At 40.9% G+C, this 21,134-nt stretch overlaps 2 protein-coding genes across 2 annotated transcripts; one reads left to right on the top strand and one right to left on the bottom strand.

Annotated features, from left to right (window-relative positions):
• Window positions 1-3,700: 3,700 nt before the first annotated feature.
• CGA (glycoprotein hormones, alpha polypeptide) lies at window positions 3,701-8,800 on the top strand. Its single transcript, XM_034408936.3, has 3 exons — window positions 3,701-3,882; window positions 6,289-6,479; window positions 8,448-8,800. The coding sequence occupies exons 1-3, from the start codon at window positions 3,783-3,785 to the stop codon at window positions 8,529-8,531; spliced, it is 375 nt and encodes a 124-aa protein (XP_034264827.1). The 5' UTR covers window positions 3,701-3,782; the 3' UTR covers window positions 8,532-8,800.
• Window positions 8,801-17,185: 8,385 nt separating this feature from the next.
• On the bottom strand, window positions 17,186-18,643 carry HTR1E (5-hydroxytryptamine receptor 1E). The gene has a single exon (XM_087892154.1). The coding sequence runs from the start codon at window positions 18,507-18,509 to the stop codon at window positions 17,415-17,417; it is 1,095 nt and encodes a 364-aa protein (XP_087748280.1). The 5' UTR covers window positions 18,510-18,643; the 3' UTR covers window positions 17,186-17,414.
• Window positions 18,644-21,134: the final 2,491 nt, after the last annotated feature.

The following is a 21,134-nucleotide window of genomic DNA, read 5'->3' as shown; positions in this document are numbered from 1 at the left end:
ACAAAAAAACAAAACAAAACTAAAGAATATAATAAAGAAAAAGAAATATATAAAGAAGTGACTTCCAACCTTCACTGTAACAATTATTAACAAATTTAGCAATTTTTTACTTCCCTTAAGATTACAAACATCTCACATCTCATTCCTTAGCCATAAGGAAATTCATAAGACATCAACTTTTCAATCCTAATGTCAACAAAAAGTTCATAAAAGATTACCACAACTTTGTAAATAAATGTCTTATTGTAACTTTGATCAAATAAATCAACTTTATAGTCTTTCCTTTCACTTCTAACAAGTCTTCATCTTTCATTCAAATTTTGCCATAGGATTTCTCTTCAATTCTTTATCTTCTCATGCAAATTTCTTCAAGGATTTAACAAGCCTTTCTGTAGATCCAGTAAGAAAACATTTGGTTTGTCATTTGTATTTCTTTTTAATTTTTAGAACTTCAGCCAGTTTCTTTTATATCTACATACTACTACAACCCTCATGTCTGCTTCATTCTTTGTAAGCTTTAACTGAGTGAAGGTACATCATAGGGCAACAATTTTTCAACCAAGGTGCCTCAAAATGGGCTAATTTATAGAATCTATCTAAAATCTGAAACCTATGACTACCATGAGATTGAAATTTGGCAAAATTTGTAGCTGCTTCAGGCTGCCACAGTGAGCTACAGTCATGTGATTGTCATTTCCAACTTCCCAGCCAACTTCCCACAGGAAAATTAAATGGGGAAGCCAACAGGAAGCTGGAAGTTCCAGCCTAGCAGGCAGGTAAGTGGCTGCTGTTGGGTGGGGAAGAGAGCGACGGGTTGCACAAGGGTGCAGGGGAGGTGCTGCACAGATCAGTGAAATGCAACTATTCCACCCCTTTGTTCTAAGTGCAACCAAGGCTTCAGAAGCATTGTGCAGCAGACCAGTAGGAATAACCCCCCCTTTTACTCTAAAACCCCTCTGGTCCATCAATTGCCAGAGCGGACCAATCTGCAGGAGATCAGAGTGCCAGAGAATCCCGTAGTAATTAGGTCATGATCTGACCATAACAAAAGAATCCTAAAAGTTTTCCCAATTGAAGATTACATAGCCACTGCTCTGACAGGAACACCAAATCTGATATGTGATCACTGTTCCATGTCAAGTTCTGGATGACCTGGGATAGGCACATCAGACTATGAACTCCTGAGCTACTTCATAGCCCACTCCCTGAGATAGTTAATTGTAGTTCCCCAATAACATAAGTCTGTGGAATTCCATCACCAACCCAGAAACGGACTCAAGGAACTCAGGCAGGGAAGTTGCTATGCAGCAGGAAGGTTTTGATACAACAGCAACAATCTGAACTGATCCCTGGAACCCAGCATAATAAGGAAGGTCTCACAGGTTCACCATCACCCCTTTTCTGGGTTCTCAGCTGATGCCACACTTGAAACCCGGCTGTACTTATCTCTGAAAGGGCCATCTTCCCTTCTGGACACATACATGCTAGGTCAGCTCTTTCATCCACATCCACAGATAAGGGAGGCCTTATTAGAGATGATCTAGTAATTAAAAGCAGTAGCCAGAAGCCAGGTTTGCTGAAGGTTTGTTGTCTGGATTTCAGGAGATGAGACCAAGACACTGGAAACAAAGACCTGTATAAAGCATGGGTCCCATCTTCCCCAGGATTTTGCCCATTTTGCCTGCCCATCTTTCACCATATATTTCTATATCTATCACAGGGGTGAAATCCCACTGGTTCGGACCGGTTCGGGTGAACTTCTAGGGATTATGGGCATCAGTTGGCCAAACCGGTAGTAATTACCCCTCCTTGGCCCACCCACGCCCAGCTGGTCACTGCTCACCTCTTCTGGCCACTCAATATTCCACAGAATTCAATGTTAAATGCAGCAGAGAGAATGCTAACTTTTCTCCCTCCATTCAGAATGGAGCTGCTGCAGCCTGTCCCTTTAAGGTAGTCCCCAGGAGGGAGGGGGCCAGGAGGGAACCATAAAGGGAGCAGCAGCTCCGTTGTGAATGGAGGGAGAAAAGTTAGCATTCTCTCTGCCACAGAATTTAATGTGAAATGCAGCAGAGAGAATGCTAACTTTTCTCCCTCCATTCAGAATGGTGCTGTTGCAGTCTGTCCCTTTCCTGCCTGTCATCCATTCCTCAATCTCAGCACAGACTGAGGGAAGGATGGTAGGCAGGAATATTCCCCTCCCCATTTTCCTGCCATTAGCGACAAGGAGTGGCTGGGAGGGGAGGGGAGGGGCCAGTGAGGAGCCCCTCGATGTCGAGTTGGCCACGCCCACCTAATCACATGACCTCCCCCAACAAACCACGCCCACAGAACCGGTAGGGGAATTTTTTTAATTTCACCCCTGGTCTATCACCATTATAATACTACCAAAGGCTTCATCATCTCCCCTCCAGGCCCCCAGTTCTCAAGGCCCAGGTTCTTCCATAACTATTAATTACATCCATTCCAGGGAGGGAAAGCCAGGCACCCCAAAGCATTTCACTCCATTGGCTCTCAGCACCTTCCGTGTATCCAGCACCCACCTTACAAACATACACAGACACATAGACACACACAAGGAACCTCCCCGCCCCCCAGCCATTCTCACCCTCTTCCCATTCAACCAACCCTCTCCTCACCCTAAGGGGGGAACTATGCAACAAACAAACAGAGGCACAAAACTAGCAGCCAGAATCAGAGAGCAAACGATAATAACGTCCTAGGATCCATGGGTTTTTGGCAAATTGCCACTCTGCTGCTGTTGCACTCTGATCCAGCCACCACTAGCATTGCAAAAAGTCCAAGTCTTGCTTGGCTCAGTCTGCAGAGTAGAAGACACTGACAAAAGAAGCTGGGAATGCAGCAAACATGGAGATATAGCAAACAACATCTGGCAAGTGGCTCTGAATTACTCCTACAGCTGATACTGAACCACAGCACAAAAGGGAGCAATCCAAGTACATCCCCAAAAGTGGCTAGTATATCTTCCTCTGACCTGTTCATCTGGCCTATCTCCAGATGCATCACTCAGCAACCCTGGCATCCTAGCACAGTCTAACCTTCTAATGCAGCCAACGCTCTGTCTGAAAATGGCCGATTAGTTGCTTGCTCCAACTCTGTCCATCACTGATCAGATCTACCCTGCTCTTCTAATCTCAGAACCCAAACTAACCCAATTGCTACCCATTTCTCTGTCTACTTACAGAATAGCTTATTTTAGTTGATTATGCAGTGCGCCCTTGTTAAGAGACAGCTCTCTTTAAATGAGAGTTTGATTGGTTCAATTCGGGCTAACCAATGTTGCATCTTGAATGAGATGATTTCTAACAGTAGAATCCTAAGTTTAGACGTAACGCTCTTCAATTCAGTTTCCTTGGTAAGTATGTGTAGATTACAACCTCTATATGAATGTCTCTTGAAAGAGTACAGTACTGTATTTTTTAAATAACGCTCACAGTTGTACCCAATTCAGAATTCAAAATTCAGAAACCAGATTAAAACTTGTGATCCTAAACTAAGCTTTAGGCAATCAGATCTGGACTACAAACAGACTCTTCATGGAGCAAAGAAAGTGTCCTTTTGCAACCATTTGGAGATAATTCTAGATTTTTGCAGCTGAGATCTGGTGGCTACCTGGGTTTAAATTCCTATTAATCAACGTATGTCTTAATAAATTGAATTTGTATCTACAGTACATGTAAATCAATTTAATCAACAGAAATTAATGAAAGCTTGCTTGGAGGCAGAAAGTCCACTGTTTTTCTCTTTTTTATAGGAACATCATGGATTACTTTGGAAAGTATGCTGTTGTCATTTGTGCCATGTTAGCTATATCTCTGAATATTTTTCATTCATTGCCGGAGGAAGAGTTTATGGTACAGGGTGAGATGCTTTTAAAATATGAAATAAATAGAAAACATATGGAGATTATTGCTAGTGCTGATTCTCGTTTAATAATGTAATTATTAGATTGTTTTATGTTTTCTAAACTGTTAGATTGTTTGATTATATTGAAGGAAGAGTGTATGTATATATTTATTTAATTTTTTATATTATTCAATGTATTTGACCACCCATCTCACCATAGTGACTCTGGGCAGCTAATAACAATTAAAAACGTAGCATAACAAGAAAAAAAAATACATAACCAACAAGTGAGATTTTTTAAAAAAAGAACCCACAACTATCAACATAACCACTTCACAAGTTCTAACTGATACACTGACCCCCATGTCTGGATAGGTCTAAACTTCAGAAGGCTTCATCAAAGTAGATTCCCAATAAATAAGTTCAATGTAAAAAACACTGGGTAAATAAACACGTAGACCATAATTACAGACAATTTTGAAGAAGTCAGCATACTTTTCAGGGACTATTATGCAAATAAAGAGGTTGCAAAATTTGTGTTCTTTGATTTACACACTGAAAAGATAGGCAGTAGTTCATCAGAATACTTTTAAAAACTTCCACATTATAGATTCAGTGATTGAGTATAAAGTACAGAGTTTTCCAATGGTGAGCCTTTTTTAGTTCACCTGAGAAGGCTCCCTTGCTACATTATTTAATGAGAAGTTAATGCCGAGTAAAGACTCATCAAATATGACAGATATGAAAAACATTGAGAGCGTTAATTTTTTTAAAAATATTTCAAAATCATGCAGAGAGATCGTTAGACTTTATATCACGTTATTACACATTTATTACACAGTATTAAAAAGGTGTTCAATTGAAAGACAATAACACTGCGAAAAAGCTGAACAAATTTTCTGCATCACTTTTCTCCATGGACGTTGTAGGTCAGAAATTTACAATTAAACTTACATTTATTTCCAGGAAATAAATGTATAGAACAGGCTTCTTCAAGGATACAACATAAGATCTATATTCTAGACCCATGATGGGGAACCTATGCATCACCCCAGGTCAGATCTCCGTGGCGTTTCTTTTGTGAGCTTCTGTTTACCTGCAAATGACGAAACAGAAGCTCGCAAAAGAAAAAGATCTCACCTCTTGCCGCACTGCCGGTATTGGGATGCGCTGCCTCCTGCCGGCCAGCTGGTCTTTGGATCTCTGCTGCGCATGTGTGCATGCATGTGCATGCTGGCGAATGCGCGCATCTACGGGCATGCACACATCTTTCAGTTTGGGTATGCGCACGTGCAGTTTGGGCACTCGATGTCTAAAAGGTTCGCCATCACTGTTCTAGATCTTCCTACCAACAAACTAAAAATGAACAGATCACCATTTTAGGATGGTGAATATTTAATATTTAATTTAAAGCATTGAAAGTAATCTATCTAATGACTAATGCATTTATTAAAGAAATGTATAACCTATCCATCAGATTAACTTCTTATCATAGCCTCTACTATGGCCAACATTTTGTAACGTGTTCTTAAATGAACAGGAATTAAAATTAGCAGCAAGATGGCCAAGTAGGTTAATATTCCAGTGTTGCAGGACTGATAAAAAGTTAAAATTTGAAAGCAGAAAATACAAATTCTTAGATTAATAACAGTGCTCAGAAAATCTATAATGGAACTCATACACTTTGATAAATGGAAAAGATTAGTATACTTCAGCACATATGTACGTGGACATGTTCTAGTGCAGATTATACCGATTTATAATTCTGGCTTGATTAAATTATCAAAAATAAAATATCATTACCATTTTACTAAAGAAGGAAAGCTGGTTCCAGTGAAGCACTTTTTCCAATAGTAATGCAGCTTGGGAGGAAAGAAATGAACGAAAACTTATGCTCACCAGTTATGCCTGATGTGTGATACATTCATGAGCCGCGGTGGCACAGTGGTTAGAGTGCAGTACTGCAGGCTACTTCTGCTGATCATCGGCTGCCAGCAGTTTGGCAGATCGAATCTCACCAGGCTCAAGGTTGACTCAGCCTTCCATCCTTCCGAGGTGGGTAAAATGAGGACCCAGATTGTTGGGGGCAACAGGCTGACTCAGTAAAGCGCTTAGAGAAGGCTGTAAAGCACTATGAAGCGGTATATAAGTCTAAGTGCTATTGCGAAGTGCTATTCTCATTCAAACTTTTCTATTTATTTTATTATGCATCAATGTGTAGATTTTCCTAAGGACACTGAGTTTAGAATGATTTCTCTGTTTGGAAATGGACTGCCCATGTGTAAAAAGCTGAGCTTCTCTGCCCTGCCACTCAGTTTGAGCTGATTAGGATGCAGTTTAACATTCCGTGTTCGAATGTGGAGACCCAAAGGGAATCTAGGGAATCACCTTTCTCCTGCATTCTTTTTGTGTGTTTGTTAGATTGTACTGAATGTAAGCTAACCTTGAACGTTCGTGTGACCCGATTGTTCAGCGGCAGGCCTGTGTACCAATGTGCAGGATGTTGTTTCTCAAGAGCCTATCCAACTCCCATGAGGTCAAAAAAGTCCATGCCCGTGCCAAAGAACATCACTTCCGAAGCGAAATGCTGTGTGGCAAGAGCCTTCAAAGAGGTAAAGGGACTAGGCTTGGCGATGAACGGTGGGTTACAGTTTTGTTTACCCTTCCTCTTCAGCCTAGTTTCCATATGGAGCAACTGCAAAGAAGAGGCAGAAGAGTGTGACAGGAAGGGACCGTAAGCAGAAGACAAATGAACATGCTTTGTTTTCAATCTGTGTTTGGATATCAGCTCTGGGTTTGTGTTTTCATGTAGGGAGAAACAAGAATTCTGCCAAAATATCAGCTATAAATATTTTATTGGAATGAATTCTGAACATTATGTTTAATGTCTGTTATCAGACATATGACTTGGGAACATTTATCCAGAATCTCCCTTAATAGAATGAACAGGAGGACTATTGATTGATTGATTGATTCATAACATTTATATGGCTGTCTCAGTCAAGTAAAATGATTATGGGCAATGTGCAAAAAGTCAACTACAAATACAAACCCCAAAGAAAGCAATACTATAAACTAGAAGCCAACTAAAACCATAATATGCTGTCCAGACTAAAATATACCGCAATAGTTGGAAGTCCACCTATATGCCGTTACCCTGAAAGAAGCCCACCCCCGGAAGATGTATAACCATTAGGAACAGAGTCTAAAATGGCCTGAATGAGGAGAGGGTTAAATGAAAAGCTAGGCCCTGATGCTTTCTGAAAGGGCAGGCCTCTCACTGCCAATCCTTACTCCCCAGTTTCTATAAAGGAACAGTATGTATACCAGGGGTGAAATTCAGCTGGTTCTATCTGGCTCAGGCGAACCGGTAGTGGAGGCTGCGGGAGGCTCCGTCCACCCGCGTGGACGTCATGACATTGCTTTTTTGCGACATTTTAAGCCTCTGCTCATGCACGGAAGACGGCATGTGCAAGCGAAGCAAGCGCAAGCGCACACACATTTACGAACCTGTAGGGAAGGTAAGTAAATTTCACCCCTGATGTATACCTTCCTCTTCCCTTCCAGCCAAAATCTACCCAAGTTATTCAAAACAGAAAAAAAAAACAGCATCCAGAAATTAACTGCTCAAGATGAGCATTATATTCCTATGTATTGATTCAAGTTCTGTGTCAGTTCGGTGCATATCCCTTGCCTCCCAAGACAGCTTCATGCTATTTCATACCAGACTGGTGACTTCTATCCTGAGAATAATTTTATAATCAATGGGTCTACATCTGTGGGCTTTAACTGACTGGAGTATGTTGGCTGAGGAGGTAAAGAGCTGTTGTTGAAGAGATGGAAACCAACTGTTTATTAGATGTTAGGGTAATTCTTCTTCCTCCTGACTTTAGGAGTCCATCTACTGCAAATCTTTGTCACCTGATGCAATCCCATGCACTCCCTTCTTTCTGCTTTGGGGAAAGGTCTTCTACTTTTAATTGCAATGCATTATGTAACTGTACAAACTAATGATTATATAGAGGTTTTTTTCCCTTTTTTGACTCTTTAATCCCTTTATTCAGGATAGAGTCAGGGCAACTGAATAAAGCTGAGTGTAAAGCTGGCTGGATGCTCCTCTGACACCTATCCAGAGTTCACAGCAAATATTTTTTCTTTGATCTCTGATAGAGAAACATCTGCCACTGCCTAGGATTGAACTCTGAATCTTCTGAGTGGGAGGCGAGTGTCTTCACCTCTAAGCCATCATGCCGCTCAATGATTATATAGAAGAATAGATCATGTACAATATAATAACTATAATAGTAGCATAGGTAGGGAACTAAAGGAACTATTGTGCTACTACAGTTTCCAGCAATCCTGTTAAGGTGGTGAGTATTAAAAAGATGTGCTGAGTATTGTAGTTCAACAGCACTTAGGCCTATAGGTCACCTACCCCCAGCACAGGCAATTATTCCAAGGGTGACCAGTCTACATAAAACCTGATGAAAGAAAGTTTTTCTTTAAATGCGAAAATAGTTCTTAACCTCACTGTGGCTATTAAATTGCATTTAATCTGATTTTAAAGTTTCCTTCCCCAGGTTTTCATTCCAAATGATGGAATTACGAAGATTGAGAATCACACTGACTGTCATTGCAGCACCTGTTACTATCATAAGTCTTAATTCCTCTACAACTGGACAATGTATTCCTCTGCAGCTGGACCACAGATAGCTCAGAATGAAGTTTTATCATATCATATATTTTTGTTTTCATTAGTTTTGTCGTGAAATTATGTATACTCTTAGGTTTTCTGATAGGAATGATCCTTCTGATCAGCATGTTTTGAATATCCTACTGTTTGTTCTCTATGTGCTTTGCCACACATTTGGATAAACAGAAAAATATACCTTTCTTCTGGGAATCAAATATAGAGTTATGCATGATAACCAAAGCCTTGTTTATTTTGTATTGTATGTCAGGTATACATTGATATACGATTATTGTTTTCCAAGAGAAAAGACACCAATAGAGTCAGTGGATATAATTTGTCACCCCAAAATTAATTTCAAATGAAGGAAATTTGTATGTTTTGTGCATTGATTCCACCCCCGCCCCCAAACTCTGTAAGACTTTAATAACACAGTTTTAGTGGTGCTAGACATGGAAAATGCACTCTGATGCAAGGAAACATGAATGCAATTAAAAGGAAACTTGCATCAATTCTTTTCAAGTTGATTTTAGAATTAATTTCTCTTAGCGTTGGACTGGATATCCTTTAAAAAAAATTGTCATTGTATTGAGCTGGCATGCAAGGAGTCTACATAGCAGTATACTGAATCAATACATAAACACACACACACACACACGCTATCTAAAAAATCTCCAATGCCACAGTAAAGCAATTATAATCTATAGAAGATCCAAATGGATTAGACAACCAGATTTCACCACCATCACCACCACCAACAAATATCCATATCGTATTTCTATGTGTTACAATATTGGGTTATGAAAGGCAGTGTCTCTGACAATGACCTTTTGTGGAGAGTACCAGAGACTTCCAAGATGTCAACATCTCAGGCTATGATAATATCTGAAGAGTATTATCACACGAATGAAAGCGAATCTACGTGTCCAAGGATAATGTTGTGGGATCCAATTTAGGTCTAGAGCCGTGACGGCGAACCTATGGCATGCGTGCCAAAACTGGCACGCAGAGCCCTCTCTATGGGCACGCGAGACGTCGCCCAGCTCAGCTCCAGTGCACATGAGTGTGTGTATGCGCCTCCCACCGGCCAGATGCGCGGGGGTGGGGTGCATGCGGGAGACACACGTGCATGCATGGGGGTCATACATGCATGTGCGGGGGAGCGGGGGAGTCACACGCACATGCATGGGGAGGGCGGGAGGAGCTGATTTGTTAAGCAGATCAGTAGTTCGCTATGGGTGTGGTTTTTGCCAAAGACTGGAAGTAAATGCTGGTTTTCACCAAACCATTGTAAAAGTCATGTGAGCGTAGGATGCTGCAAACAGCCAGAAATGAAGCCCTATTGCTGAGTGCCAGAAGTGTGGTCACATGACTGCAGGGAGGGGACCAACCATCAGAACTTCGAATCTGGGTTGTAAGTAACCATAGGGAGGCCCATTGCAACTTCAAATGATCGCTACAGGACTGCCTGTATCTATCTCTATCGCTGAAAATGCAAAGCTGAGGAGTCACTGACAAATCCGAAACAGTTTCCTTCTTCCCAAATACAGAAATTACTGCAGGACAGCCTTTGGATTCATGAGCCCAAAGATACTTTGGAGCAGTGGTGAAATTCAAATTTTTTTAACTACCGGTTCCGTGGGTGTGGCTTGGTGGACGTGGCAAGGGAAGGATACTGCAAAATCTCCATTCCCTCCCCACTCCTGAGGGAAGGATACTGCAAAATCTCCATTCCCACCCCACTCTGGAACCAGCCAGAGGTGGTATTTCCCGATTCTCCGAACTACTCAAAATTTCTGACGGATTTCACCCCTGCTTTGTATGGGAGAAGTATGGGAGTATGGGAGAAGATACAGTTCCTATCTGTAACTCCTTGAAGTAGATGCATTGGCTACCAGGATTACAAGTCTGCTTTCTATAGCTGTAACACAATTACAGGAAAAGCCAGCTTTGTTTTTAAAAGTACCAGCTAGTGTAATTGGAAGCATCTTTCTGCTTTTCAATCCAACATGGTGGACAGCTGTAAGAGTATGGATACTTGTAATATTGGTTCACATTATTACTTTAATTGGGATGAAAGATATAATATACAGTATGTGTTTAAAAGACGACGATGATGATGACAGGCAGAAGAAAGCGACGCTAGACTTGGTCATACATCCACCTAAATTTGTGTTCCCATCATGTTCTTCTTGTTAAAATTAACAGTAGAACATCAACAAAAACTGAAACATAACAGGGACAACACATAGCTTCCTGACCTAATGCTTGAGGGAAAAGCCACATTTTAAAGCCCTTACAAAGGCCATCAGAATCTTATTTCATTCAGTCTCTTTAGTCTATGGGTACCACTGAATTTGAATGAATTGGGAGGCTGTAAAGTAGGCTTTTATTCCTTTTTTTAAAAAAAACGTAATTTTTCACCCAGACTAAACAATAAGTATGCAGCATTGTTTATATATTGGGTCCCACACCAGTGGTGAAATCCAATTTTTTTTACTACCGGTTCTGTGGGCGTGGCTTGGTGGGCGTGGTGTGGCTTGGTGGGCATGGCCGGGGAAAGATACTGCAAAATCTCCATTCCCACCCCACTCCAGGGGAAGGATACAGCAAAATCCCCATTCCCTCCCCACTCCTGGGGGAAGGATATTACAAAATCTTCATTCCCACCCCCCTCTGGGGCCAGCCAGAGGTGGTATTTGCCGGTTCTCTGAACTACTCAAAATTTCTGCTACCGGTTCTCCAGAAACTGTCAGAACCTGCTGGATTTCACCCCTGTCCCACACCATATAGGCCATTAATCTTGGGTTTTTCTGAAAAGTGGACGTGGGAGACTGTTTTACAAAATACAAACTTTATTTTGTTTAGTTAGGAATGGATATAAAAACATGGTTCCAGAGGAAATTTGGACCTTGTTGCATCAGAGTTTTTAGCCTTACCAGGAGACTGTGAAATCTAGTCCTATCATGGGCCTGAAAGCTGGCTGGGTGACTTTAGGCCAGTCATAGGCCACCTCACCTCACAGGGCTGTAGTTGTAAGGAAAATAGCATTAGATATGTTTGCCACCTTGAATTGTTCATAAAAATAATAAAGGTGGGATATAAATAAAGCAAATAAATAATAAATACAAGAAATCACAGGCAGTCTGTCATTGTAGTGGAGGCGAGATAGGACAAGCCGAGAACCTAAGTTTTTTTCCCCACACTCTCCTGTAATCTCAGTTCTACAACGGGCTGCTTATCCTTTATTGAAAACTTTCCTCACAATGGAACTTCCACCTCAGTACCAACTTGCTACTGTGGGAGGCTAAAGGCAGATTAAGGTGATTCTGAAAAGTGCTTTCCATTAGAAAACAAAGCAAGCCTTCCTCTATGCAATTGTCCACATGGAATAGGACAGGGGGTGAGGGGTGGGGGGAGTTAGCAATTTGCAGAGCTCCAGGAGCCTGTTGCAGGGCACTTCCAGCTGCAGGGCTCTGTGTCTCTGTGTTTATTCATGCTTTGGCTGATGGAAAAAGCAGGCTCTTTTTTATTTCCTAGCTCAGTACAAATCCTAGGCGTTTGTCTGAGCTAAGTTTGGTTGAAATTTGGACTGCTGAGATGATGCAATGAACAGGCTTGTGTTCTGAAAGGGTGTTGGGCAATTCCTAGTATGCCTATTTGTCCTGGTTTGGCTCTTGGGGAAGGTATTTGCTTATGAATAGAGCTATCTAGTTTCCAACGAGCTCTTTATCTCTTAAGTGCTGACATCTCCTGAGGGCTATTAAGAAAGGTGGGGGCTGTTTTCTGTCTCCAAGAGCATGTTTCTCCATTCTTCCTTTAGGGAAATATAATATTTGCCTTTTTAATATTTCTAAAAACATTTTATTCTTCTAGGAGAGGTGTGGGTGCTACCTTTTTACACTAGTTTATCATTAATCTTAATCTCTGACTGCATCACGTGTAGTAGCTTCAGTATCAGTCTAGGAGGCCTGTTATTTCCACTAGATTGTGTGTGTGAGAGAGACAGAGAGGGGGGAGAGAGAGCTGAACTGAAATAATTACTGTTCTTAAAATGCCCACATCGATCACTAAATATTCAGCTGTTTCTGGCATCATTTTAAAAGTGTCCATCCCACTCTGTTCTGTCTTTTATCCTTTCCTGAATTCCCTATACATTCCTGATAATGAATGGGATTCAGTCAGCCAATACCGTATTAGCATTAATTTCAAGTGAATCAATGTTGCTGTCTGATTGATGGTTTTAGATCACCATCTAGTGGAGGAACTCGTAACACAATTTGCACTTATATATGAACGAATAAAACAGAAGCTGAGCAATAAATCAACAAGAGAGAGGGGGAAGGGTGGGGAGAGAGGGGTAAGAAGAAAAAAACAGAGAGAGAAAAAAGAATAAAAGCTAAATGAAGAGAGATAATCAGGCTCGTCCCTTGTTTATTATACATCAGTGGCAGACTTGCAGGGAATATCAATGACAGGCTTTCTTGGAAAAAATGACAAAACATCCCAGAAACATCCCAGAAGGCAAACGTCTTCTCAAATGCTATGCAGTGGATCAACACCAGTGGGCCCCTGACCCTAAAAAGACTGTACTTAAATTATCAGAAGCAAATGTAATGAAAGTGCATGAATTTTGCCCTACCTACATTACCTCAACCTTCTCCAATCTCAAGCGCTCGTGATGTTTTGAGCTACTAATCCCATTATCCTCAGAAAAATTGCCTATACATTTCTGGCCGGGAAGAGGAGAATTGTAATCATGTGTATTTGCAAACAGGGTCAAGGGCAGGGGTCGTATTTACTTACCTTCACTACTGGCTCGCAAATGTGAGCGCGCACAGGGCCTTCCATGCACGCGCAGAGCATAAAAAACGGGATGTGATTATGTCTGGGCGGGTGGGCGGAGCCTCCCGGCCCCACTGCTACTGGTTTGCCCAAACTGGATAGAACTGGCTGAACACCATCACTGGTCAAGGGATGTGTGTGTGATAATGTATGTGATGTCATTTAAATGCTCATCCGGTAGGCACATCAGGCACTGGGACACAAGCATGCAATAGGAGGTACTTGGGTGACGGTATTCCCATATGCATGTCATTATCTTTTAGTCATTTATGTCAAGGGTCCCCAACCTGTGGGCTGCAGCCCACTAGTGGGCTGTAAAGAGTTTGCAACCAGGCCATGGAAACGGCCGAATACACGTGGAGTCACATCCTCACTTGCATGTAATTCTCACTCTGTGGTAAAGAATTGTGCCGATCAATTAGCAGGGGTCCTGACAAGGATCTTTAACATCTCCCTGCCAATGGCCTGTGTTCCATCATGCTTGAAAGCAGCCACTATTGTCCCAACCCTGAAGTAAACAGCAGTTAACTGCCTAAATGACTACAGACCCATCGCATTAACCTCTGTAGTGATGAAATGCTTTGAGAGATTGGTTCTCCTACACCTTAGGACATGCCTCCCACCGGACTTTGACAAACATCAGTTTGCCGACAGGGGGAAACAGGTTGACAGATGACGCCATAGTTACTGCTTTACATTCTGTAGCAAGCCATCTGGAGAAACCCGGGAACTATGTCAGGATGTTTTTCATAGACTATAGCTCAGCCTTCAATACCATTCTGCTGAGCATCCTTATCGAAAAGCTGACTAACTTGGATTTTCCCTCTTCCATCTGCAACTGGATCAAAGATTTTCTGAGGGATCGGCCCCAAACAGTGAGGGTTGGGTCTGTTGTATCCACCTCCCTGAAGCTTAGCACTGGCTCCCCACAGGGCTGTATGCTTAGTCCCTACCTGTATTCACTGCACACACAAGATTGTGTATTGTCTGACTCATCCACTGTGATCATCAAGTTCGCAGATGACACCACCGTAATGGATCTTATTACAGGTGGAGATGAAACAACGTACAGGGGGGAAGTTCAAAAACTATCCACAAGGTGCTTAAAAAACAACCTGCATCTGAACATCAGCAAGACCAAGGAGATGGTGTTGGACTTCCAGAGGAAGAGAGAGGAACCTGCCCCACTTTACATCGAGGAGGGCTGTGTAGAGAGAGTCTCCTCCTTTAAATTCCTGGGAGTCCATCTCAGCAAAGATCTCACTTGGAAAAACAATACGATCCAAGTGGCCAGGAAGGCCCAACAGAGACTCCATTTCCTTAGGGTCTTGTATAAAAACAGGGTGGAACAACAACTGATGACCTCCCTTTACCAGTCCACTATAGAAGGCATCCTCACTTATTGCATCACGGTAGGGCATGCTGGTTTGACAGCCGCGGATAGAAAAACATTACAGAGGGTGGTGAGCATAGCACAAAACATTGTGGGCTGTCCCCTGATACCACTAGATGAGATCGCTAGGGCTCGCTGCCTTAGAAGAGTGAGGAAAATCTTCAGGGATGACTCACACCCTGGTCACCACTTCGTTATCCTCATACCATTGGGAAGGAGATATAGAAGCACAGCCAGCCGCACAAACAGGCTGAAGAACAGTTTTTATCCGTGGGCTGTCAGACTCCTGAATGTGAAATAATATCATAACTACGTAGTACGATGGACTTGCAGGGCTGGCGCAACGTGTAACATGTTCACACTGGTGCAATAGGACTGGGTGATTGTTAATATGATTTATTGGGTTAGGGATTTTCTGTCTTCACTGTGAGTTGTATTGTGGTGGGTGGGGAGAGTGCACTGAGGGAGCTCAACCGATCTCATTGTACATATGTTGTGCACTGACAATAAAGATTTGAATTTGAATTTGTGGCGCAGTGGTTAGAGTGCAGTACTACAGGCTACTTCTGCTGACTGCCGGTTGCCTGCAATTTGGCAGTTCAAATCTCACCCGGCTCAAGGTTGACTCAGCCTTCCATCCTTCCGAGGTGGGTGAAATGAGAACCCAGATTGTTGGGGGCAATACGCTGCCTCTATAAAACAGCTTAGAGGGGGCTGTAAAAGCACTGTGAAGTGGTATATAAGTCTAAGTGCTAAATTAAAGTCAAAAAGGGAAGAATTCTTCATGTTCATCCTCTTCTGCAGAAAGATAATCAGGCTGCAAACCCATTGAACAGAACTCATAATGTAATACATTGCAACATACCCATCCAAAGATAGCAATAATTCCGTTTTACACTTCTACACAAACCATCACAACTGAAACATATTAATGTGGGACAGGACAGAGGAATACCACGTGTTTGTCATTCTAGTTAACACATTTTGTTTATTTTGCCTTAAATCTAGGGGTACTTCCTGTGAAGGTATTTTTTAAAACTCTCTACCTTAAAATTAGGTTTAACCACATTGGGGAGCTCTCAATATTATATGCCCCAAATTACACACAATCTAGTTTTCTAAGATGAGCTTACATATTCTGTATATCAATGCATTTTTTTCACCTGAGCCAATTCTTTGGAAATTAAATATATGTTGTTTCTCTGGATATTCAAAATCTGTATTGGCACATTTTTAATCAATTGTCTGAATAAGCTCTTCAAAATCATACTTAAATAGCTCTTGAAAACGCCACTTACTATCAGTGGCTTTCATTGGTTGAAATGGTCAGAAAGGAAGAAGTAATTTCACCTATTATTATCATCACTTTTAAAGAAATAGTTTTGTTCTCTGTTTTAATTGGGTAATCTCAAACTATCTGGCAAAGAATAAACATGGTCTCCATTTTAATCATATACAGCCTTAAGCCTGATGCTAATTAGCAGTTTGAAAGGAGTAGTGATGCCAGAAAGCGAGATCAAAGATTATGTTGTAACTGAATATTACAGTTTACATAGCAATTGCAGAAGCTTTCAGAACAGATGTGAAAGCAGCTGTAAAGAACAATTAGCACAATTTCTGAACCTGCAGGAACGTATCTTATAATGAATGAGAATAATGTGTAGCCTTTTAATACTGTGTACCAACTACAAGGATCTATGACTGTTTGTTCTAAAGGTCAATTATAATGATTTTAAGTTCTTATAATTGTCATAACTTTTAAGAGCATTTTGCAATTCCTCAGGAAAAAAAAACACACCCTAACAGCAGATGGTCAGTATTTATATATTCAGATTTACTATATTACATGTTTATTATAACCTCCTCTAATGTGGTGCCCTACAGCTCTGGTAGAGGCATAGCTCCAGAATGTCTTTACCATCATAAGTCAAGGACTATCTATAATGTCATAAAAAATAAGAGGTCTGATCTTCGGAAGACGCAGCTTCATTTATGGGTGAAGATGCTCATTGGGCTCAATGGATGCCCTTCTTTTACTTTTCTACCTAGCTTTTAGTGTGTGCATGTGGATTCACAAATAGTATACAGTAGTATGCTGTTTAGTATTTACAAGGAGAAGCAGTGAGGAGGAATTTTACCCAGTCTGGCCCAAAGTAACTGTAAAGCCATAAACCTGAGGAGGAGAGGTGAAGGAGGTATTAACTTCCCATTCTGAATAATGGCTAAACTACTGAAATTCAAGGTAGGTCTCATCAATCAGCTGGGGAAGAAAGTGAACAGGCCATCATTGGCACAGATGAATGATGTCCACAATTCAATGGCCCTAAAGCCACTGTGGTTCTTTATTGTGTTTGTCCCAGCTTCAAAGGGAAAAAAGGAGAAAGCAAAAGTGCCCCTAATAAAGTATATTTGAAACTCATTGAATAGAAACCCACATACTCATGATACAAGGAGGTAGAAACAGTTTGACAGATTTACAGGCAACAGGGAAAAGCTGAAAGATAAGCAAAACGGAAATGTCCTTTTTTAAAAAAATAGAAAACAAGGTTTCTAGATGGAGTTCTTTCTTTCCACATAGTTAAAACCAACAGAGTCAAAACAACATTATGCAGGGTTGTTTTAAGGGTGTTCCCAACATTTAATGAGTTTTTTAAAGGCAAACTTAAAATCTTCATTAAAGCTAGTGTACAGCAGGGGATTGATAAGAGAATTCACATAGCCAAGCCATGTCAAAAAGTGAGCAACTTCTGCTGACACGGTGCTTATCCCAAGGCCCACAATGAGCTCCTTAATAAAAAATGGCAACCACGATAAAATGAATGCACCTAAAATGAGGCCAAGTATGCGTGCAGACTTTCTCTCCCTTACACTGGAAATCTGTTGGCGGTCCCCAGCCAAATCTGGATCGTTGTCAAAAGGAGGGCTCCTTACCGAAAACTGGATTCTGTCAAATTCTGTGGTAGGATCGGACATGGATATGTCTGAAATGCAAAATGTCTGCGTGAGTTTACAACTGGCAAAAGAGTTCTGGCTGTCGGTGCTCCGGCTGCTGAGATGCCTGCTTGACCCACGTTTTTGATACAGACTCTTTGCTGCATGATAGATTCTGTAGTAGACAATCAGAATGAGGGTCAACGGGATATAAAACGCTCCAAATGTGGAATATATGGTATAAATGATATGATTGTGTTGGATTTGGCAGTCGCTGGAATTGCTGCTGTTACGGTGGTTTCGCCAAAACAATGGAGGCATTGAGATGAAAATCGATATTGCCCACACTGTGCAGATCATAATACCAGCTCTCTTGGCAGTCCTTTTCCTGGCGTATTCAATAGCATCTGTAATTGCCCAGTATCTATCCAAGGCAATGACACAAAGATGGAGAATTGAGCATGTGCAGCAGGTCATGTCTATGCTCAGCCATACCTCACAGAGGAAATATCCCAAGGTCCATCTGTCCATCACTATATAGGCGATGCTCAAGGGCATCACTAGAATAGCAACAAGCAGATCTGTAAGGGCCAGTGAGCATATAAGGTAGTTGGCTGGCTGGTGGAGCTTCTTTGTTGTGCAAATTGTTGAAATAACAGAAGAATTCAGTAGCATGGTCAAGGTTGTAATTATGGAGAGAGACAAGGTAATTAGCAAATTTTCAGTGACAGTTTTAGATTTCGTAGCCACGCTGGCTTCTGGAGTAAAGTTAGTATGATTCATCTTCTGTGACCTTCTGGGAGTCGGGGTTAAAATTTCTCCATTCCAAGATTACCACAAGTACTCCAAATTTGAAATTTGACATCCGTACTTCCCATGTGTTCCAGATTGAAGCACTGTGTCTGTTAGCTTTCCGATTTCCTGGAAGATGAAATATACTTATTAATAACAGATCATCTGGTTTCATTTACTTTTACAATGTTAAAAGCTACTTCTGTTAAAAACAACATGTAACCTGATGCAAAAATATAGCACAAATTAAAGCAATATGCCAAACTTTTAAAAATGAATTAATGCCAACTTCAAACAATACCGATCAAGCTAAGCAATAAAGTTCTGATCAGTGATTCCCCGGAAAAGTTTGATGGGGCAGAAAAGATCTTTTAGGCACTATAATTCAAGTGACTGAACATGTGCGTCAACCCAACGATGACTTGCCATTACTATTTCATGATGTTTGATTTGTAGTACAAATCTATGTTGCACTATAGATTCTGATAAACTTAAATATGATGTTACTAGACAAATGTTGCCTCTTAGTGTTATGTAATACAGTAGTTGCATCCCGGATTTTTCCTCCACAAGTCAAATAAACTGATCTTTCAGAGTAGCCAACACATTACAAATATATTAATCTTCCTTCCACTAGCTTCTTCAGAAGCAAATTGTTTAAGAAAATTATACTAATTCAGTTCAGTCGCTAATTCAAGCGTCACACAAAACAAGAGGCATAACAATCAAGTTAGCTTCCACTAGACTAGGCCAATACAGAATTTACCACGTTGTGAGAGAATCCTACCCTTCAAACAGTGGTGTATACTTTCCTATCCCAAATCATTAATTAAAATATCTAGGTCTGATCCTGCCCATAGTCAATTGGATTGAGATGGATGCAGTGGTGAAATCCACATTTTTTTACTACCAGTTCTGTGGGCATGGCTTGGTGGGCGTGGTGTGGCTTGGTGGGCGTGGCAGGGGAAGGATACTGCAAAATCTCCATTCCCACCCCACTCCAGAAGAAGGATACTGCAAAATCCCCATTCCCACCCCACTCTGGGGCCAGACAGAGGTGGTATTTGCCAGTTCTCTGAAATACTCAGTTCTCTAGGACCTGTCAGAACCTGCTGGATTTCACCCCTGGATGGGTGGCTATAGAAATTAAACAAATGAACAAACAAACAAACAAATCTTAGGCTCAAGTCACTTTAGGCTTGAATCTTCATACTGTAAGCAGCAAAGTTTAAGATGTTTTCCATGAAACCACTATTAAAAATCTATTGGATTGGAACCCTTTGTATTTGGAATGTGTCTTCTTTGGGGAAGAACCAATTACTTTATTGGGAGAGAATGAAGAAACAGCTCAAACTAGGTTTTTTTTTTACCAAATCCATCTATAAATCAAGAATGATGGTGAGAATTAATTTCACCCCATAAGAACTGATATTATTTTAGCAATATCACTTAGACTTATATACCGCTTCAGAGTGCTTTACAGCCCTTCCTAAGCGGTTTACAGAATCAGCATATTACTCCTAACAATTTTGGGTCCTCATTTTACCCACCTTGGAAGGATGGAAAGCTGAGTCAATCTTGAGCCTGGTGAGATTTGAACTGCCAAATTGCAGTCAGCCGGCAGTCAGCAGAAGTAGCCTGCAATACTGCACTGTAACCAAGTCCCCACTGTGGCTCTTTTCAATGGGAAAAGATAAAATAGGATTTTTAAAAACTTGAATGGAGTGTTCCTGGTAAAGGAAAGCAAATTAAGTTTTTTCCTACTTATACATTTTCTACAAATGGTTTTATATTTGTAACAATTTTGAGAAAATAATTACCGGTATGTTCTACATGAGGGGTGGGGAACTATGGGCCTTTTATGATCTGTGGACTTTAACTCCCAGATTTCCTGAGCCAACCATGCTGGCTCAGGAATTCTGGGAGTTGAAGTCCACAAGTCATAAAGGGGTCATAGTTCCCTACCTCTGCTTTACATGATGAGACAACTCTGTGATTTCATACCCTTTCCCAGGGCCGGATTTAGCTGAAAAGAGGGCCTAGGCTATTCCACTTATGAGGCCCTTTCACCTATAGTGAAAGTGTAATTTTAATTTTGCTAACAATTTGAATGTAGGCCCCTCTTGATCTTGAGGCCCTAGGCTGAAGCCTAGTTAGCCTATAGGAAAATCCAGCCCTGCCCTTCCCTACAATATCTGAGTTAATGAGACCAGGGTTATAGATCAAAGGGCACAGATTCTTAGTACTTCCAATAACAATCTGTAAATAAGGCAACGATAATTTTTTTTGCATGTGATATAATAACATCAATTGGTATTGATTAATGATTGTTCAATCATTCAGTTATTTCTGATCACTAATTAAGACCAGTAGAAATCATTTCATCAAAATAGCAGTTTCTTTTAAGTACATAAAATACTGACCTTCTGACTACTCCTATTTAGACTGCCTTTGATTTTTCAGGCATCAATAGGCTTCACGTTAATAAATAAATGTTTTGAACGCATATTCAAATTTTTAAAATTGCCAACTCCCTCAAAAAGGGAGTCTGGGTGGTATACAATAAAATATTAAAAATATAAAAACCATATATAAAATTTAAAAAGAGGCAAGCTT

Source organism: Pantherophis guttatus, chromosome 1 (assembly GCF_059756535.1).
Source record: "Pantherophis guttatus breed Tessera chromosome 1, ASM5975653v1, whole genome shotgun sequence".
Taxonomy (NCBI): Eukaryota; Metazoa; Chordata; class Lepidosauria; order Squamata; family Colubridae; genus Pantherophis; species Pantherophis guttatus.
This window is presented reverse-complemented; position numbering and strand designations above follow the sequence as displayed.